A 27,937-nucleotide genomic window follows, 5' to 3' on the forward strand; every position below is an offset into this window, starting at 1 on the left:
TTTCTAAATTGTTTGCAACTGTTTAATAGTACAATTCAAATAATGACAAAATATGTAGTCAAAGTAAATATTTTAGTGGCCCCTCTGGTGACACTAAAAGGATAAATTGAACTGAAACCTTAATTTGACATTTGTTTGTCTTGAATTTTTCTGCATTAACATTTAAAACCATTGATATTCTAGGACTCATTAAAATTTCTGTGACCTTATTTGTAAAAAAAAAAAAAAAAAAGAAAATTATTGAAATGGACAAAAACAGGTTCCTACCCTGTTCTCTGCTTTCAGAATTTGTATCTTTTAAGGTTCGTTACTCGAAAGGAAAATCAGTCTGAATAATTTTTACTTCTAGTGATCTTAATAGTTTTACTTCATTTTAGTACATCTTTATAAAATGCTTGCAAATTATTTTTCTTTTTGTTCCTTTGGAAGTTAAAGCTTTCAATCTATGAGGCGGTTTCTGTGGTTCAGTTTCTGTTATTAAAATGGAACATAAGAGTAGAAACTATAAAAAAATACTAACCCATTGAAAACATCTTCATTGTTTTTCAGATTGTTTTATTTCTACATTTGCAGGTATTGTGCTGCTCCTCAGTCTGCAGCGTCTGATCTGATTGACCTCACTATGACCTGCAGAGGTGAGTGAGGACAGAAAACATGATCAGAAAGCACAGAGCAAAGTTCAAATTCCTCTTCAGACTTGAATTCCTCATCCAACATTTATTCCAGCAGTTCAACTGAAAAGCGAAACTCGTATCCAAAAGCATACAGAATGATTTAAAAGAACATTCATGGAAAGTTTGGTGCAAGAAGAGTTCTGCCCAGATCCTGAGTAGTTGTGCTGTGAAGTTAAAAAGTAGCTGGAAGCCTCATTCATCAGGAATAAAATGACTTTTAATTGCAAAAATTGACTTAATTTGCTAGATAAATGTGTTTTTAATGAGATTTGGGGTGGAAGATCTGGGAGATGATGATCTAGTCTAAAATATGTACCGAAATAATGCAGAGTGCTTTCTGAAAGCGAATCTAAACCTCTGTGGGTGGAAACATTTCATCAGGGAAATAAAAGCAGCAGAATAAACATATCCCATCATACCTCAGTCTGGATTTAAATGAGTTACCACAAACAGCTGTCTTTTCAATCTATCTTTAATTTACAAAAGCAGTGCTGATCGCATTTTCCATTAATATGAACTCATCTCATCACACAGAGGAAATAGGTTGGACTGAAATCCACAGTGTGTTCTGCATCAAAAATTAACCCAGCATTCATTCCTCATCTCAGATCTGAATGACATTTCTTCACATCAGGGATCTGTACTTCCTGGAAGGTCAGTTTGTTTGTGGATCCACCCAGTCCCAAACGTGGACGGACCCGTCTGAAGCTGCAGACAGCAGCGTCCTCGGCCGCTCGGGATGCCAGACGTGGGTGGTGATGAAGATGGGGGCGGAGCCATCGCCGTGCTGCGAGGAAACCGAATGGCCGGCGTGCTGGAACAGCGGCGAGGCGTCCTGCGGCTCCGCCCTCCATCCAGCGGTGTCGTAAATCTGAACGAGTCCACTGAGTCCTGGGGAGGAGAGGGAGAACCTCAGATCAGACCCAATCTGGTTCTGCTCCAATGAAATGTTCTGGAGGCTTAGTGTAATTTAAGTGATGAGGGACACTCAAACAGATTCAATTAAACTTTTTTGTGATTGCGTGGCGAAGGGTTGCGTTGTGATTTTTTTCCCCCATAAATGTTATTTTTGTCATGGCAGTCTTCCAAAAAGTTAAAGTTGCTGCACATAAGATTCCCAAAAGAGGTATTGTCATAGTTAATATTTAAAGTGCAAATAACATTTTCAAGCGCCATCTTGAAATAACACCATTATTAAAGACAAAATCGTGAGTTGTCAAAATGCAAAAGAAAAATTCCATATTGGTAATTCAAGTTAACATCAACTGAATACATAGAACATATAAAAATGGTTTTTGCTTGTATGCAGGTTCACCTTTCAAAAAACGTGAAAGATGAAGTTAAATTAAAGGGAGGCGATTGGTCAAAAATCCGCTCAGTTGGAGTGATGAGTCAGAAAAGAAGGGAGTCCAGAAAACATTAAGATGATTGGTCAGACTTGTGGAAAAGTTGCGAAGACTGGAGAAAATGTATGAAAGATTGCTTTAATAATATGATTGCAACTTCCTGGAGGGACTGAGAAGTTAAAGGAATCGTATTCAAGGAGGCTCTAAAACCAGTAAAATGTCACAGCGAGCTGAAAAAAAAACCTCATCAACCCTGATAAAAGAAAAAATAGCTTGATGATGATGATGAATAATTATTTAACTTTCTCTCCCCTAGATTAAATTAGACTTTTTATGTCACAGTGACATTAGACATGCTACTAGATTACACAGCCACCTGCATCTGAAGGGTTTTTCAACCAATTTCAGTGAATAAATGATCCATCTCAGGTTATTGAAACTGCTTTTCAAGGCGACTAAATGTGTTAAAATAACAAAGAGGTAAAAATAAAAATGCTTACGCAACATTAGATTAAAATTAAAGTGTTTAGTCTTTTGTAGGAAAGTATTTTCTCCCTCTCAGGAAGCTGGGAAACATAAAAACTAAAGCTAGTGTCTGAGAATACATAAAAATTGAACAATTTTGGCCAAAATTAGCAGAAATTTACTGTATTTTTACTCAGAACTTTCTGATTCAGCTGGTAAATAATAGCTTTTACAGTGTGTGCATTAACCAACCTGACACTGAGAAACAGCCGTCCAAGGCTGGAGCCCACACCACTGTGACATCCTCCGGTTTCCTTGGCGACGTCTGGACGTCCAGCTGAGCCCGACACACGGCTCCTCCCATATTCCTGAGGTCTGAAACGACGGCCTGACCCGAGGAGGAGAGCCTGATGACCCTACACTGCGGCGCTGCAGAGGCATCTGTCCACCAGAGGGCGCATTCCCCTGGTGGAGGTGAAGCCTGAGGTGGAGCGGACGTCCGAGTGTCTGCGAGGTAAACGGTGCCGTCACAGCAGCTGGCGAGGAACGCCGTCTCACTCACAAACTTTAAGGAGCTCAGAGGTTCTGTCGAGTCGACCTCTGTTGGAAGATAAGAGCATCAAATCCTGAAACTGACATGACGTCCAGCTGCAGGTGGAGGTTCAGTGGTCTACCGAGTCTATAGAGAGTCTGTCCTGTGCCGAGCTGGGTCAGCTGGACGGCGCTGCTCTGAGCTCCATGAAGGACTTCAGGCGACGAGGAGAGTCGAGCTGCGATCCTGCTGCCGGTCTGAGAAACGCTCGTCCCCGGGAGACTTCCTGTTTTCCTGATCACATCTGGCACAGGAAGTCAGCAAACAGTACAGATGATTATTATTATAATCATGAATAATATTCTACATATAACCGGATATGAATTGGACCTGCCTCTCTTGGTTCTGCTTATATTATATTGATTGCTTTAAGGTGTTTTCACATCTGATAGTCCAGTAGACTTGGTTTGATTGGGAACCAAAAAGTTTCAGCTGTTGTTCTCTTTCACACTGCACTATCACACCAATCAAACCCTCTCAGCAACCCCTTCACCTCCTCGCCTGTGGGGGCGCTAAGAACTACAGAAGGGAATAACACAAAAACATCTGGAGAAAACATTGAAAGCAAAAAGGTAAACAATGATGGAGTGGCGTCAGATTTTAGTAGTTGCAGGATTCCTCATCTTTGGCAAAAGACGACAAGCCATTTTGTCCAGCTAGTGCTAGACTTGCGTGTTGAATACTTTCATCTTTTCACAGCAACAAGAGACAAAGCTTTAATTCTGAATGCATGGAATGTTTTATGAATATTTCCCAATATGAAACTCACCATCAATGTCATGCTTTCAGGGCTGTAATTGACGTAGGCAATATTTTCTATTAAAATTCTGTATTTCCCATGATTGGAATAAAATTCATAATCCTGCTGGGGATTTATTCACAAAGGTTTAATTTTTAACGTAAAAAGCAGCGCTCTCTTAACTGATGATCTGTAATATTTTGAGCAATTAAACTGCTCTATCTGGCGACATCTTGGCATTGAAACTACTAATAGTCAAGTTAGATTATTTTGAAGTCATGTTGTGTCAATGAGGAGTTTTAGAAAACTAAAACTCACCAGTGTCGTCTGCGCCGAGGTCCCACAGCTGCAGGTCGGAGTTCAGCCCGTCATTGGTCACCGCACACCTGACAGAACGACAGTCTTCTAAATCATGTGATCATGATCTATTAAAAAACTAGATGGCAAAGAGGTTACCTTAAAATAAATCAGTTAACCACATGATCAGTTAAAACGAGCTGGTTAATTTCCATCTGCATGTTTGTTTTTCTCGTGCCTCTCTCTCTTTCTCCCAAAGACTGTTTGGCTAAAGTCTTCAGTCTGGTGCTTTCGTCTCAAGTCGTTCCTTTTTTGAAGGACAATTCTGTTTAAAGAGACTGAATTATTGTTTTGTAAATTTATTTTGGATATTTAAAATGTCTTCTAGATCCAGTTTTAAATGTTCATTAGAAAATAAAGTCTATTAATCTTTGCGAGGGCAAACTTACATTATTATGCCATCATTATTATTATATTTACATGAAAATGGCCCAAAAGAACAATTTTATCATTTTTCGCAATAATTTGTGGGACAATTATCATGCAGCAAAATTTATTATTGTGACAGGCCTACTGAGGAACTAGATTTGGGGTTTTTATCATAGATTACCAGACCTGGTATCAATCTGCGAGTGAAGAATCCATCCAAGTTTCACTTTTTGAACTGAATTACTGAAATAAACTCATATTCTAATTTATAGAAATGTGTCTAAATCTATATAAAAAAAGTAAGCTTTAAATGTAAAAAGAAGGTTATAGAAGTGTATTTATCCCACCTTTGGAACATTTGTTATTTTATATTGTGCATTAAGCTGCTTAAATAAGAATTAATGGCTTATCCTATTGTTTGACAGAAAGCCTTTGTACTCAGTTTAAATCTCTGTTTCTGTTTTAATTAGATTTCTACTTAATTATGACTTTCTTCCACAGAATTAATCAATTTACATTTTCCTCAAAGAAAATCCCAGAAGCTTTGAAACCGTCACACATCACAGAGCTAAAACGTCAGCAGAAAGAAGAGAGAAGTTTCAGCTCAGCATTTTTATGACCATGAAAGAGTCAGAACCGACCTGGTTCCTGGAATGTGTCTGAGGCAGCAAACTGGGCCTTCTGAGAAACCACCATGGACAACTTTGAAATCCCTCTCTGCACAGAGACCCTGAACACATCAGACCAAGAGGATGTTTACCAATATCTGGAAAACTGCTTAGAAAAATCAAGCAAAGGCAATTCATGCACTGTTTTTTTTTTTTGTTGATTTTTTTTTTTTTTACCTTCTTTTCATCGGCTAAAAGTTTCAGCGGCAAGCGGAGCTCCAAGATTTCATTTTTACCCGAGCTGTATCCAGCAACACAAACGGCTTAAAACACAGAAGAGAAACTAATATGTGATTTACAGAAATATTCACACCTTTTGAACCATTTTTAAAAAAAAAAAACATTTTTTCACTTTAGTCATAAACTTGATGGTTTTTGGGGGAATTATTTATAGACCAACAAAATATGTGAAGTGAAAGAAAGCAGATAACTTCTCTGGAACATTGTTTACAAATACAAATATGAAGAGTGACATAAATATCATTTTCACTTCACCTCATAGTATTTGTATTCGTTTCATCAACAGGATTTCATTAAAAGAGAACTTCTTCCATGGTGTGTCTCTTTTAATGTTCAGAAGTGAATATTTTTGCCACATTATTTAAATCCACTCACTCTTTCCAGACGTCCACTCGATGATCTGAGTGGGATGTTCCAGCTGGTACACATGAAGATCCTTATATCTGCAGGAACCAGAACAGACTAGAATAAAACAGGAAACCCAGCAGGACATTACTTCACATGACAGGAATACAGGTTGGTTCTGCTCTGCTGTTTTCATCTAAATATATTTTGAAGTGATTCTACTCTGGAGAACTTTTCATTTGATCTGGGTATGTTATTTTTAATAGAGATGGGCATTTATCACATCATCTTTCATTTATTGTGACGCATTTCTAAGAGTTAGTATTTATTGTTGTTTCCACAAATTTCAACTATGTAAAAAAAAAAAAAAAAAAACTATTACGGTAATATCAGAAATTGTATTTATTCCACCGTTTATTCCAAAAGAGCATCAACAAAGATCAGTAAATTTAAAATATATGATTAAAGGTAGTTACTATGTGCAGTTTAGTTATATAAATCACACTTTAAATGGTGTTCTGAAGCTTATTTCAAATGGGAATGTTTTTCAAGAACAATATTTGTTTTTGTGGCGCTATGAATGTCGTGCATTCACCGTTTCGTTTTATATTATTACCGGGTGTATGAAGACACAAATAAAAGCTTATTAATGTGCTATGTGATAGTATAAGTGGAAGAAAACTATTATTTGGTTATAATTGTGCAAGGTGAAGCAGCTAAAGTTAAAATTGTAAACTCATCGATGCGCGTTGGTTTAAAATAAGCAAGCCGAATTTTAAATATATGTCTAATTGATACCTAGAGAAAGTTGTTAACATTTTAAAACCACCTTAACTTACAAATGTGTAAATCTTAAATGTTTTAAGGGGATTTAGAAGAAGACATTCCATCGCTGGCAGCTGAAACAGACAAAAACCGACCGTTTGATGAAGAATAAAAGTTTTCTCACGATTTCAAAGACTCAATAAACCAGTCATCTAAAATATCATCGATCTCCACAGCCTCCGTCTCTCCCATCGTCTCTCTTTAAAGTCGCTTCATTGCTGCTGCTCCACCAGTTCCCGCTCAGTTTCCGTAACGTTTTATCCAGACAGTGGCCGGAGAGCAACACCGCCACCTGCTGGTGTGGAGTTCTCACTGGTTTAGAATATGTTTGGAACCACAAAAAGTTTTTTTTGTTTTTTTTTTAAATCATCTATTGTTTACATACAGGGAAAGAATACATTTGCTTCAATGAGACATTCCATTTTTTTAAAATGTTATCACAGCAAATTTGCAACCATAAGACTTTTATTTAATATAAAACATTTCATTCTTCGGGAAATTCTATGTATATATTAAATGATATCACCTAATGGTGATATCATTTAATATATCACCATATTAAATGACCATATTAATTCCGCCTAATGCCTTAGGTGGCATTATTTTTTATTACCTTTAAATAAACACAAACAGCTTATTTCTTGAGCACTCCTAGGGAAAGTTATTAGTGGATGGTTAATAGGTTTAAGGTAATTTCACTCTTAATTTTATTATGAGCAATACATTTTGGTTCAAAAACAAAACATTTCTCTATCCAGGGGAAAATGGGATCAGAAACAACAGCATTTATTTCAAAACAAATATAAACTGTACTGTATCAGCTAATACCCGGTTAGCGATTTTCGAATCAATTCCCAATAATTAAAGCTAATTGTAATACCTACTGTATATGTGTCTGTAATTTCTGTCTTGACTTAATACCTCCACACATGTTTCTTATGTTTCATTTGAAGCCTGGCTTGTTTGTTTCACTGATCCAAATTACAGCACCGCCTGCTGTAAGTGTAAAGGACTATTCCTTAGAGAAAGCAAGAACAGTTACGTAAAGCTGTTTCATCAGATGATGCGTCTTCATAAAAATGTTACAATATTTTTCTTTTTCTAAAAGAGAAACAAGACCTTCTGATTTTAAAATTTCTAATATGGTCAAAAATCAGATGAAATTCTAATTCAAATTCAAAAATACTTTATTAATCCCAAAGGGAAATTAATTAACTTTAATAACATTTTCATTGACCTGTAGGATGCTTTATGGTTCGTGTTGACCTGTGTTTCCACCATCTTGGAAAGAAGAAACCAGCCCAGAAATGTGAGCAGCAGGAGCTGACCTGCACTGTTATTTACTTTCATTCATGCATACTTTCCAGACTAACTGGTAGAATACATACTGAGCACTCTGATGGGGTCAGAGGTGACTGTTTGTGTTTTGATGTCATTTTAATGACATCAAAACATTGATGCTGTGCATTTGTGGAATGCTGTGCAAAAGTATTTATCTCCTTAGAGATTTCTTTGGTTTTTGCTAATATTTTACACAATCTATTTTTAATGTCAGAAAATAATAAAGTGAGCAAATTATTATTATTATTATTATTATTTAAATTCTTTATTATGAGAGGGAGAAAACCTAATTTGTCATTTATCAGTTGGAACAGTGGCAGTTCTTGCATCATAACTGAAGCACGGGCGGGAGCCCCTCTTGTTTTGCTGCCCACCATCCAATTCATGTGATGTGAGAAAGTTAGATAAAAGTAAACTTTTTTACAGAACTAAATAAATGTTCTGCTGTTTTCAGTGACTAAAAGAGAAGCAGCTAAAATAATTTTAAAAAACTAACTTATCATTTCTGAGATGACATTTTCTATTATGATAGAACAAACATGAGAACATGGAGGTTCTACTTGCTGCACAAGGCACAATTAGCTGATACTTAATTTCTGTTTAGTGAGTTTAATGAGAAAAGAGCCATCACAGATTCTAGAAATGGCAATAAAAGACCATTAATTAGTCAGTGATTCAGATAAGCTCAGGAAGAAACTATAGAATTGAAAACCTCCTGCAGCTGCAGACATGGAGAGATAAGCTTTAGTTTTCTACAATAAGGCAGGGAAAAATCTATATAAAGCACATTATTCCGCCTCTATATTTGATATGAGGTTGGTATATTTCAACTTAAAGTTGTTTTGCTTGGAGTAGTAAAAAAATAAGTTCATCTTTGCCTGAGTTTCTGTCATTTGTTTAAATTTTTAAGGGATTTTTAAGGAATGTAAATATAGGGATTAAAAACCTTATGAATTGTTGATGTGAATTTTTAGTGCAACTGTGCTTTTAATAAAATCAAGAAACTAAGGATTGAACCATTTACTTACCTTAGATAGGATTATTAGATAAGATTTCAACTATCCTCCTTTTAGTGCGGAAATTTCAGATTTGATTACATAATAACCCACCTGTTGACAGGAAAAAAGCTTTTATGATGCTTTTGGCAACAATGCTACCCACGATTTCACTGCAGCGCTTGTTGGCCTCGAGTTTTCTCCTGGACAGACTGGTGACTGCATCCTGCCCACGCCATGCAGCGCTCCATCACTGCAGCTGTTGTTTTCCTTCCTCTCCTGCTCGTCTTCAGCAGCCTCATCACTCTGTTCTTCCTGCTGTCTGACAGGCGAGAGTCTGAGTCACTTTCGGTAAGTCGGAAACAAAGAATCCAACTTGGGGTCTGGATTACAATAAAAATCCTCCATGAATGCATGCCGGTGCATCTAAAAAAACTGTGAAATATTTTAATGGCTATGGATTAGAGATAAAAACAACCTGAAATTCAATGTCTCAAAAAATCAGAATATAAAATAAGATCAATAAAAATGACATTTCAAACAGAAATATTAGTCTTCTGAAATGTGTGCTCATTTTTATTCTGTCAATGTTTGGTTCTGGTTCCTTTCGCGTGAATTTCTGTATCAATGCGGCATAACATGGAGGAGATCAGCCTGAGGTTCTGCTGAGGTTCAGGAAACCCAGGAGTTCAGTTTTTCTCATCTTCCTCCTGACAACACACCAGTCTTTGTGGGGGTCAAAGGTCAGGACAGTTCACTGGCCAATCAACCACATTTAGAGGCTCAGGAAGCTTTTTAGATATTTTGAGTTTATAATATGATAAAGGTGTGACACAATCTTTTTCTCACAATATTTTAATTTACTGAGATGCAGAATTTTGAGTTTTCATAACCTGCAAGTATTAATCATCAAATTTACATAAAACAAGTGTTGAAATATTTAACGTATATATAACAAGTGAGTTTCACTTTCCAAAGTTTAGACCACTTTATCAGACAGCCTTGGGTGAGACGGGTTGGTCACTGAAAAAAGTATTTTATTTGAACGAACATGGACTGCGGTACTTTAGTAATAATTTATTTGACTACATGTGTCTCTTGGAAGCAACATCCTGCTGGATATGAAGCAAAATGTGAATAAGCAAGCTCAATAAATGCAAAATATGACCTTTCTGACTGGATAAGAGTGAATTTAAGTTAGATCCGACTAGTCATCACAGCACAGACCCGTTCAAGTCTGTTGAAATATTTCAGCTTAGTCAGAGAAGCAGTCACACACTAGTTGACATAGAAAACTAGTCTTAACTTCTAGCTTCTTTTTGAGAAAACTAATTTAACACAACATCCTGCGTCATATCAGCTGCTGCTGCTGGGTTTTTAGCATCACTGAGATCTGACAGACTTTCTTCCACTGCTGTAGTCACAGCAGGAAAGCTTTTACCCTCCTGAGTTAGGAGAATTGTTCAACTGTCCATGAGATGAGCCAGTTAGCAGCACGAATAAAAAACTTTCCCTGTAACGAAAAAGAATCTTTAATCAGAATCATTGTTTTCATCATTTTTTAATGTTTTAGATTTATTTATGAAGATTTTATATTCTTCTCTCAAAGCTATTCTACTGTTAGTTGTTATGGCTTTAGGCGAAACGCTGAAACAGTCTTTACTTGTTGATGCCTGGGCGTCTTTTTTTTGGAGATTTACTCAAAAATAACACCCATAAAATGAATTCAATATATCTCAGGAACTGCAGGGTATATTTGAATGGTTCTGGTGTCAAAATAAAAGTAAGACTCTATAGAATACTTTGGAGAGCTAAAAATCAACACTTCTATTGCTGAGTGACAGCAATAAATATGGCAAAGTCAAAACTGGGAAAAATATATATTTTGTGGTGTGGATTTCTCTTTGAGAGAAACATCTAGCAATCCACAGTACACTTTAAGACAGCGTCCAAAATTGACTAAAAGAAGTTGGATGCATTAAAAAAACAGCCACTTCATAACCCACATTTACTCCAAATTAAAGATATTTCTTAAATAAAAATCAAGGAATGGACATTGTGGTTCATCTTGGTTTGAACAATTTTCATATTTTTACAAACAACAATCTGTGTTCTGATTCTAAGGTTCAGGCAGCTTCCCTCAGCATCATTTTGCCTGTTAATAAAACGTGACGAATCGACCTGTGCAAGTGTGCAACCTCGGCCAGCCTGATGAATACTAATGCTGGGAAATAGGTCATCTAATGAAATGATGCACATCAACAAGCTGATGGAGTGAGCACTCACTCGCAACAGGTGGGAGGCAAAGGATGTGGCTTTTCTGTTTGTTTGTCCTCCTTGTTGACACATCACTTAGGAACGATAATTAACCAGCTGGAAGGCACAAACTTTGTCAGAACACACTTAGCAATAAAAATAGATTTTGCGCTCCTTTAATTAACAAATGTTTGGATGTGATGGAGTTCTGATGTGAATAAGTCGAGGTCAGCTCTAAATTATGTATGATCTGTTTACTAAAGTAACCAACACGTACATCTGTCCTGACATTTCCTCTGCAGAGTGACAGAAACAGAAACTAAATGTTCAGTATGGCTCATGAGTTCAACCTCTTTTAATTCTAAGGTTTTGTTCCAGTCTAATGGAAGCTGAGCTTAGCAACATATCTCATTTTTTGATCCATAATATTAAACGTTTTTCAGTTTCGGGTGGTGTAAAACTATTTTCTCAGCTTGTATAAATCCTTTGGTTCTCATGTGAGCTTATCTCAAGCTGGATTAAGTTTGTTTTACAACCTCAGAGTCTAGAATGCTTTCCACAGACTGCTTTGCAAACTCAATATCTCCATTACTCTAACGAGAGACAATATTTATCATCAAAATGGAATCACACTGATATGTGATTTGACTTTAAATTATGGAATAAAATTTCATCAGACTGTTCTCAGTTTTAAAAACAGGCCTTCGAGTCTGTCATGTGATGACATAAAAATCATGAACTTTTATGAAATGATTGTAATCATTAACAGGATGGTTAACTCTTTCTAAATTATGATTAAATATTGATGCCATAAAAACATCAGGTCGCTGATGAAAAGTGAAGGCAACACTAACAAATCAGTCATGATGTTTTATGTGAAAATTAATACATTCATATTTAATTATCAAGCATTAGTACAATTAATAAAGGATTGCTTAAGGGATGGAAACTTGAGAAGATGCTTAAAAGCAGAAATAAACAAAAACACTATTCATTTAAAAAAAAGTTTTTACTTTGATTTAAAAAATCATCTGCATGTTAACTTATTTGAAGATTGCTTGGTCTGAACCTCCTTTTTATTGTTTCCATGGTTGCACATTTAATATTCTAGCTCCCTCTCACTATAGAGATAACACTGTTTTTCATTTTGGGTCAGAAACTACACTGAGCATGCTCAGTACAGTAATAAGTAAGCGACAGAATAATGAAGCATTTAACAGTTCAGGAGATACAGAGGCTGACAGAAACCAGAAAGAAAATATTAAATATTGGTTATTTAAATTTATGTTTGAGATGAAGTAAACTCACAATGGGATTCCACTGATGTAACAGGAGAAAAGAAGAAGATAAAATGTATATTCTGGGATATAAAAAAAAGAGAACACAAAATGAACGCAAACTGAATTACAATAAAGATTTTTCTCATATTTTCTGGATTGCTCACACAGTAAACATAAACATGAGCTCAATTATTTCAAAATATTTCACATCTCAACAGATTTTCTACAACAATTACTTCAGATTTTTATTTTTTTCTCTAAATCTTTCCTATTACATTAGCCTAAAATATTTAAAAATATTATGATAGAGCAACATTATTACATGACATTTCTCTTTGAGCTGTTTGACAAATATGAATCTTAAGACTACAACCATTGTAGCTTCTCAGATTTTACAAACCCTGTTCAGATCGGATATTGATATCGGGTCAAGTTTCACATCAGTGCATCTCTGTTATACACTTAGCATTAAGGAACTGTTACTGAACATTAAATAAAAGATAAAAACATTTTATAGAGAACAATATTGGGACCATTGAGGAGTCCAACAAAAAGTTCTTAAATGTTTTAAAACATATTTTTAGATCTCCTCAGGTGGCTGTTTGATTGTTTCAGTTCACTGAGTTTAACAAAGTTGTCTCCAAGTTTCATTTATGCTGCCGGTTTTATCAGTTAGGATTTACTCCACCATCCAAAACACATTTCTGTTTTCACGTCCAACTCATTATTACTCAAACTAATAAGTTTTAGTTCCATCATCAGGTTTTATAGATGTTTTATAGATATGTCTGAGAAACTATCAGCTACCATTTGTGGTCCATGCTGTGTGAGCGGCATGTTTCCCAGCTGTGAGCATCAGTCCAGATGTTTGCCACAGACCCATCTGAGCTGAGGCTGGTCTCTGAGGTCCGTCGTCTCTGAGCTGGAGAGCCAGTTGCACTGGCAGGCGTAAGCCCGCAAACCCTTCCTCTTCTTCAGTTTGGCTCGGAGCTTCTGGCGGTCCGGCACGTTGTTCCTGCAGCAGCCACAGAGAAAATGGCAGCAGTTTAATCACTCAACATGCAGGCTGCTCATTTTAGCAAAAAGTGCAATTTTCTCATTTAACACACAATAATAGAGTTATGCAGTCATCATGTTTTGCTTTTTTTTAAACTCAACTATTCGACATAGCCAACAAGAAAATTAACCTTCTGGCTGTGAGCAGAACTTTTAATAACATAAAAATATACTGTAGTTAGGCCACTTCAAAACTACATAAATAGCTTTTGACTTCCCTTATCAGCCTTTAGCAAATTCACTGGAAGTTAAAGTGATGCAGTAATGTTTTTTCAGCATTTATGAATGGTTATAAAATGTTGGAAACTTCAAAAATCAATGTGAGTGTTATACAACCTATGGCCTGCAAAGTTTACACAAGATAAAGACAGAGAGATGAGAATTTTCATCATCTGCATTTCAATATAACACTGAAAAAACACAAGAAATATGTAATAAATAAATATTTGTAAATATTTTAGAACACTTTAAAAAAGACACAACTAACTGTTCAGCAAGATATATAGGGGCTTGTTTTAAGTACTTAATTTTTAAAATTATGTGCTTAAATAATTACATAATTTTTTATTATTTGATGAAAAGGTACGACTGTACATCCACAGGCAGATTATTTCACTTACAGTATGACTTGGGGGAAAATGTCATTACGTGAAATAATCTGGCTGTGAAACTAAAACTTTTTAAAATCAATATTAAAAAAATATTAACTAAAAACAAGCTCCCATATCTTTCTGAAAAGTTAATTATAAGTTAGTTTTGTTTTACTTCAAATGTACTGAGATATTTGCAATAGAAACTAGATTTTTAAAAAATCTAGTTGTAAAGATTTTGTGTTTTTACAGCAAATGAGCATTTATGATTAAAATCAGTCCAGATGATCTGTTTAAGAATAGATTAGACCACGAAAAACAACTTTTATGATATCTGAGCTTCTTTTGGTTTCATCTCACTTCAACTCCATGTTTTAGTCTCAAAACATTTCTGCTTAAAACGGTAAAAGAGGAGGAAGTGCATTAAAACCTAAACTGATGAAACCAGACCTGTGTGTGAAAATGATTTTTGCCACCACCTGCCTGCACTGTTAATGAAAGGCAGTTAAGGTCCATTAATTCCTGCTGTTAAAGGCTCATTTCTGGACCCACCGCCAGCAGCCGCAACACCAATGAGACGCTTGATGTTTTAGCTGAAGCTCCTGAACGCTTTCTGCACAGTTTCATAAGCTGCACTGTTGCCACATTACCAGCTGATTGGATAATTGCTTAGCAAAGTGCTCACTGAAAACAGGCTTTAGCTTGTTTTAACCAAAACATTTTAATTACCAGTTGTGCGACTAAATTGGTTTTATCCAACATAAACTCCTTTGGATTTAAAGCCGTATGATACTGTATGATAATATTAGAAGATATAAAGAACAGAGTGAAGTTAAACCTCAGTCCAGCTGTTTTCATCACAAATTCACAGCTGTAAATCTGCAGCTGTGAACACAGAGAATAAACTGATGTGTACATGTATTATTACAGGTCCCTCTGCCTGTTTAAACAGCCAAGTTTTAAAAAGAGCATAACTAAGAAGTTTTACAACATATGAATACATGTATATATTTCTTACAATCTCCATCTGCAGATTACACCTTATTTTACAGTCTCTATTTTATCTATATTATTATTGCCAACTCATGATAACTTCTCCACCAGGAGACAAATAAATTCAATTACAAATTCAATTTAATTCAATTCCAAAAAACTGACAACATCAGTCATAAAGAAACCTGTGAGATGTTAACAGAGGAAGAACATGTGTTTAGATGTTGACATACAGCTGTAGAGGTAAACAGAGCTTCTTCATGTCCTGTCTGGTTTATTTGTTTCGCTGTTTGTCGCCGAGGGGTTGGAGCTGCGACTGCAGCTTTCTGTCTGGATGATTCCGCTAACATTACAACTAGAAGGCCAAACTCATCCTCCTGAGTGCTCCTGAGTGTCTCAAAGTGTTTTGAACTCAAAGTAGCACAAAAAAGAAAATCACACAGAGCTATACAGAAAAAAAGGTTAGTGATAAAATGTCAAGGTGTCAAATGATGTGGGTAGATGTGAGCGCAGTGGAGTTGGCTTTTCTTTCTGAACTACAACAGGCTGACAACAGAAAGTAACTTTAACAACTTCATCCAAATTTGACCAATGTCTTTTTTGTATTGTAGTTTCCTCCTACAAAATAAAGAGAATGTTCCCATTTGAATTAGACCTACTTTGTTCAGATGTTAAAACTTATCACCCTTTGGCACATCTCAAATTCTGGTTCATAGATCAACACTGACTGACAATAACTTGATAGTAATTCAGACCATTACAAGATGCAATCAAATCACCTTTTAACAATGAGTTTTATTCCATAACAAAAAGGAACAAAAAAACTTCCTTATGGGTGTGTTGAGGGAGCTGAAGTACTAACGAACAGGAGGTGGCAGTTCATTTCAGCTGTTTTAGCTGTCAGATACTTTCAAGGACCATTTCTGTGTTTAACTCCCAGAAAACCGCCGCCCACTTCAACTCCTTTAATCTTTTACAAAACAACATGTCTGTAAGAATAAAATGTCAGAAACATTTTTTTATTTTAACATATACTATCTTAAAATAAAAACTATAATTAAAAATAATTATAATTAACAAAAAAACAAATATATATTATAAAAATGTTAAGTTATTTTAACATAACATAAAGATTATGTTATGTTAAAATACATAACATATAATATGTATGGGTCATACATATTCATCCATTTATTAGACAGATCTACATATGAACGGACGGACGGACAGAAGGATGGATGGATGGATGGATGGACCATCATTCGATCGATCGATTGATCAATCAATCGATCGATCGATCAACAGATCCACACATGGATGGATGGATCTTTAATTTAATGAGTTAATTTCTTTGGTATCTTTTGGGGTTAATAAAGTATTTTTAACTGAATTGAATTTTATATAAAAACTAAAAACTCTAAAAATTTTGTTTAAGTTACTGTTGAATTAAGGCCATTAGTTCCATAAAATAAAAATAAAATAACCAGGCAGCTTCAACATTGTCAAACAGTAAATAATGTGTTGTGAAAAACAGTTCATGAATTCTCTAACGCATCTAAAATAGCAGAAGATTGCAACACGATATGATTGCTGTTATAAACAGCAGAGGTTCAATGTTAGAGACGACTGGAGCTTCTCCCTGTCTAGTATCAACATATTTTACCTTTTATGCTCAGAGCAGAAATCAACATCAGGAATAGTGGGGATTCGATGATTCATTCATGTTATTTTTGACTAGATGATGGGAATCAGCCGAACATAGCAGGACTGAGAATGAGACAGCAGCCAAACGTGCAGACAGGTGTAAGAGATCCATCATGTCTCTTTGTGTCAGGACTGCTTCTCCCTGTTAGTTTCAGAGTCTTCGTGTCTGGGCTTTACAACCCGATGTGCTGCGTTCACTCTTCAGAAAACACTAACAAGCCTCACATTTCCATCACTTGTTGCTGCCACTGGATGAAAAAAACAGGCTATATTTCTCAGCTTAGTGAAGCCAGAAGAAATCAAACCTTCAACCTCAAACATTATTGGATTCACCAGAAGCTTCAATATTTCTAACCTGATCAGAGGACTTAAATTAAAAACTACACTAAATCTCCGGGCGAAATATCCAGATAAGTTTTGACAAGCAGGAAGCAAACATCTCACTTAGGGAAGAATAAAGGATAAACTCTGCCCTCAGAACTTAATCAACCTCTGGAAGCACCTAGACACACCTCCATCATCTGACCATGGCGGCCTGTCAAACACAGTTACTGTAACAAATGACACAGTGTCACATTAAATCAGTTCTTATCCCTCTGGGTGACGCACATCTACAAACAATGTGACCATCACCTTGGGGTCAACTGCACCAGAAGACGGGGGTGATGCTGGCCTCAATGTGCCGTCACATTTTAATCTGCTCCTGATTTTATACTGAGAACGTAATTCATTTACAGAGAGCTAATCAATCATATCATAAAACTGACACTGAATAGCAATGATTTTATAAGGGAGATCAAACTGCACTCACTGAATCAGGAATTAGACATTATAAAAACGTAAGAAGAAAACATTTTGTAGGAAATTGTCTTCACACTAGCTGCATTTCCAATGACTATACAACTGTACAATACAGTACTGTATGTCACCCTTTGAAACACTAAACCTAAATTCAAACCACTTTCCAACCCTAATTCAAAAATTTTATTAAATAATAAAGTATAATTATTGAATAATACAATTAAATACCTTATATTAGTATCTATTTTTACTACTCAAATAAAATATGAGTAAAGTTAAAGTAAATGTAAGTATAATATAAAAAGGTAATACAATTACAAATTTGTCACAAATATTTAAACAAATCAGACATCTAAACCAAATTAGATCCAGGTATTATTCAGTCAGTTCCTGGTTGTTTTACATAACGCAACAAAAGCCCAAAACTGGCAAAAATGTAACATTTTTGTCTCAATTCATAAATCACTGGTAAGAGAACCTAAGTAATGACTTTATTAGTTGCCAGGTTAGATTGCACCGTTGTGGTTTTAAAAGGAAGCCGCTGTGAGCTGGTTTGAAATAACATGAAGTCTGCTTGTTTATATTCTGGTCACATTGATGTCCAGATTACAGAACTGTTTCCCATCAGGAGGAAAGAGCAGCAGCTCTCATGGCCTGATGTGGATGTGGGCGGCTTAATGACGCTCTTACATTTTTTAATTTTTATTTTTTACAAAGATGCTCACCTCTTAAAAACCAGCTTTTAACCCTCTTATCTTCGATGCTTTGCGTTAAAGAATGTTAAAGGAAGGAAATAATATCCGCACGGGTAAATACTGCCACCTATTGGTGAAAAACTAAAACGTCACCCAAAACAGCAGTTTCCTTTTCACTTTGTGAAAACAATTTTTTAACTGGGGTTTTATGATCTGAAATTAATTTTAAATTTACTACAGAGGATTCTTTTAGGAATTGAGGGATGATAAATCTGAGATAATCCACCAATAATAACAAAATATGTAATTCAAGATGATACCCATTAAGAGTAAGGCCATTAAGAGTATACCCATTAAATATGTAGAAAAAGACTCTGAATAAACCTTCAGACTCACCTGAGGAACAGGTAGTCACATGATGCGTCCCATTCAGAATCGTCAAACATCAACACCCGGAAATCACAGGAGACGCACCTCAGCTGGTCACATGACCTATCCATACAAACACATCGCCACCAGTCATGGACTTTTTTAATAAACTTCTATTAAACACATTTCATTTATCAGTGAATTATAGTTGAAAAGTGCAAATTCTGCATGATCAGAATGAACTGGGATAAGAAATCAAGGACACTGAGCTTCTGTGTCCTGATAAATCCAAAGCAGATGAGACTCAACAGACGCTGTTGGAATAAATTTATGTTTTCACACCTTTTGGAAGTGGCTGTTCCAACACCGTTTGTTACTGAGCTCCCACTGATGAAAACAGGACAGCACCTGGAAGCGGAACGGAGAGCGCAGAATGTCTCAAAGTGACACACAAATACACCGCAGGGAAAATCAAAGTCGCCACGGCAACAAGAATAAAAGTTTTTACTGGTAGAAAATGAGAGATAAGATTAAAATCTACAGCTCAGATACGTCCAGTGCTCATGTTCAGTCAGGTGCAACATTAAAAGATTTTCTTCCCAGTTAAAGTTAACTTAATTTTTTTCATAAAAACACCAATACAGAAAAAAATGTTCAAAGTAGCATCTTTCTTTTTTCTTCTTTTGTAACTGTTTTGTTTTTTTCTTTTATTCAAGCTAAAATACTCACTTTCTTCCAGCAGTCTGTGAAGAGAGTTTCTTCTCTGCTTGTTCTCTTTTAGAAAACTGTTCACCCTGAAAAAGAACAGTAAGAAAGAGATTAGAGACAATTAAATAATTTGTTTATGACTGTTTCATTTATCGTGCGTCTAAATAGTTTTTAAATCAAACTTTCACAGGAAGTCACATTTTGATAAAAGCTTCATGAAAAGCCAAAGAAGAAACATGCCATGTGGAAACACTTTGTGCAATTAAGAATTTTAAGAAATCAGTGGCAGTTCTTGGAATAGTTTTACATGCTCAATGCAAAGAAAAAAATATGTTGCAAAAGATATATTTTTTTCTAAGAAACCGTTAAAAAAGCACAAACTAAATAAACTTAGGTGTGGCATTTATTGAGACACTGTCTTTTATTTTTTTTTATTTAAAATGATTCTCTAAGCACTTCTGCCACAAATATTTTACAGACATAAGCTCACCTTTGACTGAGGAGAACTGTCATAATCATCATCCAGCAATTCCTCCAGAAGGGCATCAATATCCTCAGAAACGCTGCTTTTATGTGGCTCACATTTTGCAGCACTAAGTCACAAAAACAAAATGTTACTGTACGCAGTGCTGAATACCATCTGCATAATTTATGAATAGTGGTTTTCCAGAAAGAGAGGAGTTTCAAAAACTTTGAGGTAGTTTGCAAACTTCCAAACACTTTTTGCTGACTTCAATGGTTTAGACATTTTGAACTCTTAAGTTATTAATGAATGACAAGAGAGATTTATGAAAGCTTGGCACTTGTTGAAATCATTTTTAGCATAATTTAAGTATGATGTTCGTTTTTGAACTGTTATTTATAGTCAAAAATGGAAAAGCTTGATATGAATGTAAATTTCTAAGTGGAGGATACAATGTCAGAAAGAGAGTGTTCACTGAATGTTTTAGCTGAGCTAATTATTGGAGAAACATATAATCAAAATCAATAGAATGAATGCATTCATGTTATTAAGTTTAATTTTCAACGTAATTACAATTAATTTAAATGCTCCTGTATTTAGATTTATGCTGATATACAAGTACATAAAAAAATGTGTCTATAATAAAAAGTTCAATATTTTTTGTCCCTCATTTCAGAAAGTAAGGATTCATCACAGATAGAGTGAAATATTTCAAGCCATTTCTTTATTTCTTGCAGTTTTGATAACTATGGCTTACTGTTAAGGTTTTCAGATCTCAACTTGCAATTCAAATTTCAATTGTTGCATAAATTCATAATTCACCTGTTCACCTTAAAAAACGCAGAAACATAATTGATCTGTACTAAGGTCAAACTGACACACAAGTTGATCAATTATTGGGAGTTTAAGTGATGTTTATTTGCTACCAGCGAACATGTGCTAGCAAAAGTAGCTTTGTTTACCTCCATTCTTCCTGTTTATTTTCGTCTTTGTTGCGTTTTACACCGGAAGACGCTGCAGAAGCTTTACTACAGAACTTTTTTTCCACTTCATCCAACAGCTCATCCAGGTCATCGTCATCCATGACGAGGTATTCGTGTTTGCCCTGCTAGCTTCGGAGCCTGATCAGCGCTCACAGGCCACCTTCCATTACCGATCTCGGCGTTCGCCGTTGCTAGGTAACAAAGCGGAACTCGACCAAAGTCGAAAATAAATGCTCTTCAAAATAAAAGCCGAAATCGAATTACACTAAATACTATAGGAGCTTTAGAGATAGTCCCCTTGATAAAAAAAACACATTGTTGCTATGATTAAACATCATAACTGTCCCAAGGTAAAATTAAGAGAAAACATGCGTCCAGCTGCACAACATCCAAAACCAGAAGGAATAATTGTCCAACATGAAACATGCTAATGCCTCAACCTAAACAAAGAAATTCGGGAAATAAAAGACTAAAAACAGAACAAACAGAACTAACGTGATAGTGCTAATTCAAAATATTGCCAACATGAGCGACTCAACTAGAACTAATTTCTAAAGATAATTAAGAAATGTTAGACATTTCTTTGCAAATTTCTTTGAGTGAGTCAATTTATATATTCACACAGCCTGGAGGAAAATTACAAAATATGCCAGGCAGTCACATTTTTAAATAGATCTAAGTTCCAACAGTAAAAAACAACTTTTTTTTTCATTATGTCAAAGGCGCATTACTACGGAAGAGGATTAGGGCCACCGAAAAAAAAAAAAATAGAATTCTGATTTTAATCTCAGAATTCTTTTTTTTTTTTGGTGGCCCTAATCCTTACTTATTTTTGTAATTTGTCGCAGATTTTATTTTGAAAATCAAACAGGAAGTACTGTTACAGCTCGATTAGTTGAAAATTCATTTAAAATAAGGTGCTAGTACCATAGAACAACAGCAAAGCGAGCAAGCAAGATAACCGTGAAAGAAAAGAAGCATTTTCTGTTGTGGGAAAAAGAGAAAAACTCGTTGTCGGCAGGATTCGAACCTGCGCGGGGAGACCCCAATGGATTTCTAGTCCATCGCCTTAACCACTCGGCCACGACAACGGGATAGCATATAGGGTGTGTAGGTTCGTTTTTATACATAGAACCAGACCGTTTTTCAATCTGTGTATTATTTATTTATTACTTTAGAAAAGATGGATACGTAACATTAGATCCGTTTTTCTCTAACTGTGGTCCGCGGGTTCCCCCTAGTGGTCCGCGAGGTACTGCCGTGACGTGAGCTCAAAGTGCGCTACAGCTAGCTTTCCAAAGATTGTGTTAAAAGTAATAATTGGCATAAAACCGGCTCACTCAAAAGGAAAGCTTCAGATACCGGTGGAAAGAAAACAACTCCAGGATTACTTATATGATCAGAGGAAGCTGAGACATAGCTGCTGATTTTTGATACGTCATTCACTAGCGACTGGATTCCTTTGAACGGCTCTGTGCGGTGAGCCGTACAACTCGATTCAGTTAGACAGAACTGTTCTTTGTTTTTTATGACTTTGCTTGGTAATGAATGATGCTCTGCTTACACGTCTACTATTGTTATTTTTATTGAATTCAATTATTAAATTAAATTAATTAAATATATTTAATAAGTACAATTAAAGTGGACTATTTTTATATTTAATGGTGCAGAAAATGATTTTTTGTTTCCGCTAAAGCACTCAAGTCTATGTTTCTTCAATTGTGATTCCATATTACAAATTTTATTAATGCACATAAAACTTGGTGGTAAATAACAACTTCTTTTTTATTTCCATGTGTTTGACATCATTGGGAAGCTTAGACTCCACACTTTCAAAATCTGTAAATAACCCAAAATGCCCAAGTAGATGGGTCTTCATGTTTGTGACTTTGGCGTGGCCAGTCATACCAAACGGCACCATTCTTCTCATTAGGATGAACAAAGAATAATAGTTTTATTTCAGGTTGCATTAAATATTAAGTTGTGTTATCGCTGGGTAATTTCAGGTTAGGTGGTCCGTGACTGTTCAACAAACAGTCCTCAGACTAAACAGGCCGAGGACTTTTTCAGGTTTGAGAAACTTCATTAGATGATCCACTTGCATGTAAACTTAAGAAAAAGCGTGTAGTCACCATAACTTCTCATTTAAAATGAATAATGTGATGTTTTAATCAATCTATATATACATACAACACATTATAAATAAGTTACCCAGAATTCTTCATGTCAAAAAACAAAATTGATATTGGGAGGTGACAAAGAAAAATTGAACCAACAGTACAAGTTTTCACAGGAGTATAATTATCATACATGTAAATACATGCAAAAATAATAACCAAAATAATCTTCAGAAAGTTTAGAAGCACCTGCCTTTTTGAGTATTGTGAATCCAAACCATTCAAATTCAAGAGTTTGTGGAAGATTATCAAGGTGTGGACTATGATTATAGTCAGTGCCTCAAGGCCAAGCACACACAGATGTGTCACGAGCGTCGTGTTGTTAAGCCACTACTGAACCACAGATGTCAGAAGTTGTACAGTGTTTTTGCATGATATGAACAGCTGACACTTGGTTATTATGGGTTAGACTGAGCTGCATAACCCTAACCCTAGCTCCAGGACACTTATATTATTGGTACATCAGTGTCACACTGGTTTCTTTCCAGTTAGTAAATTAAGTAATTTTAACCTGAGTGTATGCTTAATAAACTGTTTCTGTAGCCCAGAGATCTTCCAGTATTATACAAACATTGGAAGATGTACAGAGTTGACACAAACCCACACTTAGCTTGTAGTTTTTATTTCAAGTTTAATGAATTTCCAAAAAACCTTTAAAACATAACAAAAAGTGCTATAGTGCACATGACATGTGTAAGAGATTCTACGTCACAGTATTAGCTGCCACAGCGTGTTATCTTACTTCCTTTTTCCATTTCTGGTTTAATGAAGACGCAAGCGGAAAGATTAAAAAGGGCTTATGATGGATTTTCCCATTTACGTATCGATTACATGACATATTAGGTTCCTCTGCTGTTGCTTTACTTTCCTAATACTTATAGCAAACATTTCATTATTTCTTCGGCAAAGTATAAAATCATGCAAGGTTAAACCAGGGCAACAACTTTCAAAGTTTCAAACCCAAGAAAAATCCAGAACTAAGAAACCAAGATCTAAAACTTTCCCCAGAGTTAAATTTGCACATAACGTGGGTGTTTGCATATGTCTTCACTTTTCAGTTCTGCATTTAAAAGGTTAGTCTGGTTCGCCCCCTCATACAGAGTTTCATGCTTTTCTCATCTCCACAAACAAAACAAGACTGGAAGAAGGAGAACATGAACACCAAAGCCTGAAACACACTGTAGTCAGATTCAGTTTTAATAAATAATATATCTTTCACACCTTTGCACACAGACACAGTATGAGAACTCAAGCTATCAAGAGCTGAGTTCTGGAATGGCTCAGTAGCAGCTTCTACCTATATAAGGTCAACTCGCTGTAATCCCACAACAATGAACAGAATATATTTGTCAACTAGTGTTTCTCTAACTTTTTTTTACTTTCTTTGTTTAGCATAATTTCAATTAAACATTTTCATAAAACTTATATCTTGAAAGTAAAATAAAGAAAGACTGTTTAGTATAACTCTGGATTAACTCCCCCTCTCATACCGAAGCGTTATCATTTCTACCCCATTTTTTCCATTTCATACCTTTAAGCAAACCATTTTGTTTACATGTAGTTCATCAGCAGTATATCTATCTTTTCTCTACTTTGGTAAAGTATTTTCTTAAATTATGGGGACAAATTGTGATAAAAATGCTCCATTCTCACAAATTTTTTAATTGGATTTTCCTGCATACCAACTAAATTGACCTCTTGTTGGTAGATATTAATTACCAGAGAATTATTCCCTTGGTGGATGGTTGAAAAAAATAATATTTTTAAAGGTATGAAATGGTGAAAGGATGAAATGATCAGCACCGGTTTTGGAACATAAACATCACAGTAAGAACAGCAGTCTGACAAAAAAAAAAAAGAGCTTTACCAGCTAATAGATGTTAGCCATAAAATGGCCTGCGTATGAAACAGCTAATAGTGCATTTATATTGTTTGTTTTTTTTAATTGAGGTATGGAGCATCCAAGCAACAGCTTGCTGTGTATCCTTCTGGCCTGAACTGGAGGAGCCCAAACATCCTGGACGATCAAAGTCCCGACCTGAAACTAGCCTGCAGACACGTTGATCGTCTCTCCATAGATCCTTCTTCCTTGCTTGCATTTCTGCTGCCTCAGAGGAGGTGGACTTTGTCACATCTTTCTCAGACAGTCTTCAGACACAAATATGCTGCAACTTGGACACTTTGGGACCCAGAGTGTAAATTAGCATCAAGTCCTTCTTTTCCAGGGGCTTGAGCGGCGCGTTCAACGAGATTTCTTTCTTGGCTACCTGGATTCTGTCCTTGACTGTATTCTTCAAACATTTCTAGGGAGGGGGAAAAAAAAAACTTCATTTAGATGGGGAATAAATGAGGATCAGTCACAAATACATAGAAGATAAAGATTAAACAATGTGAAGGTACTATTAGAGAATTTTTTGCACTTACATAGCTCAAGAAGGAAATGAGAAGTGCGAGCACCAGCAGCGCTGAGGCAAAAATAACCAGCAAAGGAGTTTCAGGTCCGATGGCATCAGCAGGACAATCTGGAGATAGGAACAGAGAGAACCACTTAGAACCTTCCACATTCGGCATAAATGTAGGGATTATCACAAATTATTCAAAAATAGTAGCAATGATTTTAACACCAAGCGATTTACGTATATTAAAAAGGGTTAAAAGCTAACTGGGGCTTTGCATACAACTTTAACCTGTACCTGTTTATACAGGAAGATGTTTTTCTGTCTAAAACAGTCTTGATTTGATAACCACAATAACCCACTTCACCACGAGGGGACTTCTTTTTACCTGGCAGTGTGAGCTTAACTTTCCCCTCCTGGTTCTGCTGTCCCACAGGTGCAGCCAGAAAACACAGGTACACTCCACTGTCGCTGCAGGTCACGTTGGGCAGGACGAGGTCAAGGGAGTCATCCTGCAGCTCCACTTTCCTGGTCACGTCTTTGTACCATCTGGTGGTGCCGTTTGGGAGGTATTTGGCCAGAAGGCCATCGCGCTGATGAGACGAGTCGCTTCCAGCCTGAGAAACCACAGCAAAACTTGTTACATGTTTGTAGGAATCTGAGAGATCAGAACAAGAATCTGACACAAGATGTTTAGGAACAGAAGATAACACAAGCTATTATATATAATGAGTTACCAGTTCTGTTTATATCACCAGTTTTCTTCATTTTTTGTTATTTATAGATTTAAGTAATCTATTATTAGACCTTTAAACTGCCGTAGGTTGTAACAATATTTTCTCAAATTTTCTGAAGGCTATTCAAGTTTTTATTGGACAGCAGCTGCTTTTCATCCATTTTCAAAGGAGCATTTTACTGCCACTGAACCCTGACTTACAAACTGTCCTGCTACTAAAATGCTTCCCAGCTTGCTGGTATGCTGAAAACTCAGCAAATAATCAATTAGGAAAAGGATCTGTAGGCTCTTTGTTACCAACTAGTCATCAGGACACGATTTGTTCCTGTGTGAATCTTTGAAAAGTAGAGAAGATAAATGTTTTTTAACTTTAACAGTTCGTTCAGAAAGCTAATAGCAGAAAACATTCTACAGTAAACTAAAGGAGGACACATTTCTCAAGTTTTGTCAAGTTTGTACTTTAGTATCCTAGATATACATCTTTAAAAAGGGGGTGGTTTAAAACTTTTACATAGAGCATTTTTCACTGTACTTATTTGACTTATTTTCTTTATTAAATACTTGAGTTACAGATTTATTACAGTAGGTCAATAAAATATTACGTTATGCTTCCCAGGTTTCTGGTAAGAATCAATTTCTTTGCTGATAATCCTTCATGAGGTCATAAATCAGTAAACAATAAAAGTGTTTTATCATTAAAGGCTTTCATCTTTTAAACAACAAAAAAAAACAGTGATGAAACATTTTTGATTAGTTATGCTAATTTGTAATGTTTATGAAATGTATAATTTTTACTAGTTTTACCCTAAAGTATTTCTAACTTAACTGACAGACTATGAACTAAACTGTAATCATTACACTGACATGGTCTAGCAAGCTGACATCTGAGCAATGAATGGGCTTAATAATAAACAAACTGCAGTAAACAGTGAACCATAACAGCTTAAACAACCAGTTTACAGTCTCTACTGGTGCTGCTGTTTAATTCTGACTTCTCTGTCGCAACAACAGACAGACTTCAATAATCCAGACTGCTGCTGTTCTTCTGATCGTGCAAGCTCAGTTTTATTTGCCCCAACTATTTCCAGTAACACATGAAGCCTTTAAAGGAAATCAAACTGAAACCAGCAGCGGTGTCGGGTAATGACAGGCGTGGATTTTCCCACTCGGATATCTGCCGCCCTTTCAAAACAAAAGGGCCCTTGAAGAAAAAGTTTGAATAAGCGGCTGTTCTTACCTTGTACCACCTCACGGCGCTGTACTGCACCCCGGGTATTTGTCTGGCGGTGCACCTCAGGGTAGAGTCCTGATCAGAGAGAGTGGAAACCACCAGCATGTCTTCGCTGTCAGCTCTGCTGGATGCCGAGCCCACTGACGGGTAGAAGAGAGGAATATGTCAGTTTCCCTTTCAGTTTGAATGACAGAAGCGTATTCAGAAATCAACTGGAGATTTCACATTAAAACAAAATCCATTAGAAACTCACCCAGTGACAGCAGCAGAGGAACACAGAGCAGGTGTGGAGTCATCATGCTGATGATTGAGTCCAAACGATAAACAGTCCGAGAAACGCAGACTGGCTGTCTACGAGGTTGACTCCTCTTATATATAGTGGCTCCACCCTTTTCATTTTTGCTTCCTCTTCCATGTTTACGCTGCATAGTGGGCTTTACCTAAGTACCAGTATATACGTATTATTTGTGTTTATGTGCCCGGTGAGGGAAACAAACAAAGAAAAAAAAGAGGAAACTGAAATTTCGTTGAATTCTCTCCGGA

The 27,937-nt window shown here is 36.0% G+C and overlaps 3 protein-coding genes and 1 non-coding gene across 4 annotated transcripts; all 4 read right to left on the reverse strand.

Annotated features, from left to right (window-relative positions):
• Positions 1-538: 538 nt before the first annotated feature.
• wdr73 (WD repeat domain 73) lies at positions 539-6,931 on the reverse strand. Its single transcript, XM_028013634.1, has 8 exons — positions 6,745-6,931; positions 5,826-5,893; positions 5,388-5,473; positions 5,184-5,272; positions 4,135-4,202; positions 3,160-3,321; positions 2,738-3,085; positions 539-1,565 (listed from the first exon to the last, which is right to left on the reverse strand). The coding sequence occupies exons 1-8, from the start codon at positions 6,810-6,812 to the stop codon at positions 1,330-1,332; spliced, it is 1,125 nt and encodes a 374-aa protein (XP_027869435.1). The 5' UTR covers positions 6,813-6,931; the 3' UTR covers positions 539-1,329.
• Positions 6,932-9,976: 3,045 nt separating this feature from the next.
• On the reverse strand, positions 9,977-21,052 carry cfap418 (cilia and flagella associated protein 418). Its single transcript, XM_028013649.1, has 6 exons — positions 20,834-21,052; positions 19,899-20,001; positions 19,430-19,494; positions 19,043-19,108; positions 18,728-18,823; positions 9,977-13,507 (listed from the first exon to the last, which is right to left on the reverse strand). The coding sequence occupies exons 1-6, from the start codon at positions 20,953-20,955 to the stop codon at positions 13,348-13,350; spliced, it is 612 nt and encodes a 203-aa protein (XP_027869450.1). The 5' UTR covers positions 20,956-21,052; the 3' UTR covers positions 9,977-13,347.
• An 811-nt stretch (positions 21,053-21,863) lies between these two features.
• Positions 21,864-21,945, reverse strand: trnas-aga (transfer RNA serine (anticodon AGA)). The gene has a single exon. It is a non-coding gene; the product is annotated as a tRNA-Ser (tRNA).
• A 1,692-nt stretch (positions 21,946-23,637) lies between these two features.
• Positions 23,638-27,937, reverse strand: cd83 (CD83 molecule). The gene is made up of 5 exons (XM_028013480.1): positions 27,648-27,937; positions 27,401-27,534; positions 25,816-26,044; positions 25,456-25,553; positions 23,638-25,334 (listed from the first exon to the last, which is right to left on the reverse strand). The coding sequence occupies exons 1-5, from the start codon at positions 27,820-27,822 to the stop codon at positions 25,182-25,184; spliced, it is 789 nt and encodes a 262-aa protein (XP_027869281.1). The 5' UTR covers positions 27,823-27,937; the 3' UTR covers positions 23,638-25,181.

The sequence above is a fragment of the Xiphophorus couchianus genome, chromosome 3 (genome assembly GCF_001444195.1).
Source record: "Xiphophorus couchianus chromosome 3, X_couchianus-1.0, whole genome shotgun sequence".
Taxonomy (NCBI): Eukaryota; Metazoa; Chordata; class Actinopteri; order Cyprinodontiformes; family Poeciliidae; genus Xiphophorus; species Xiphophorus couchianus.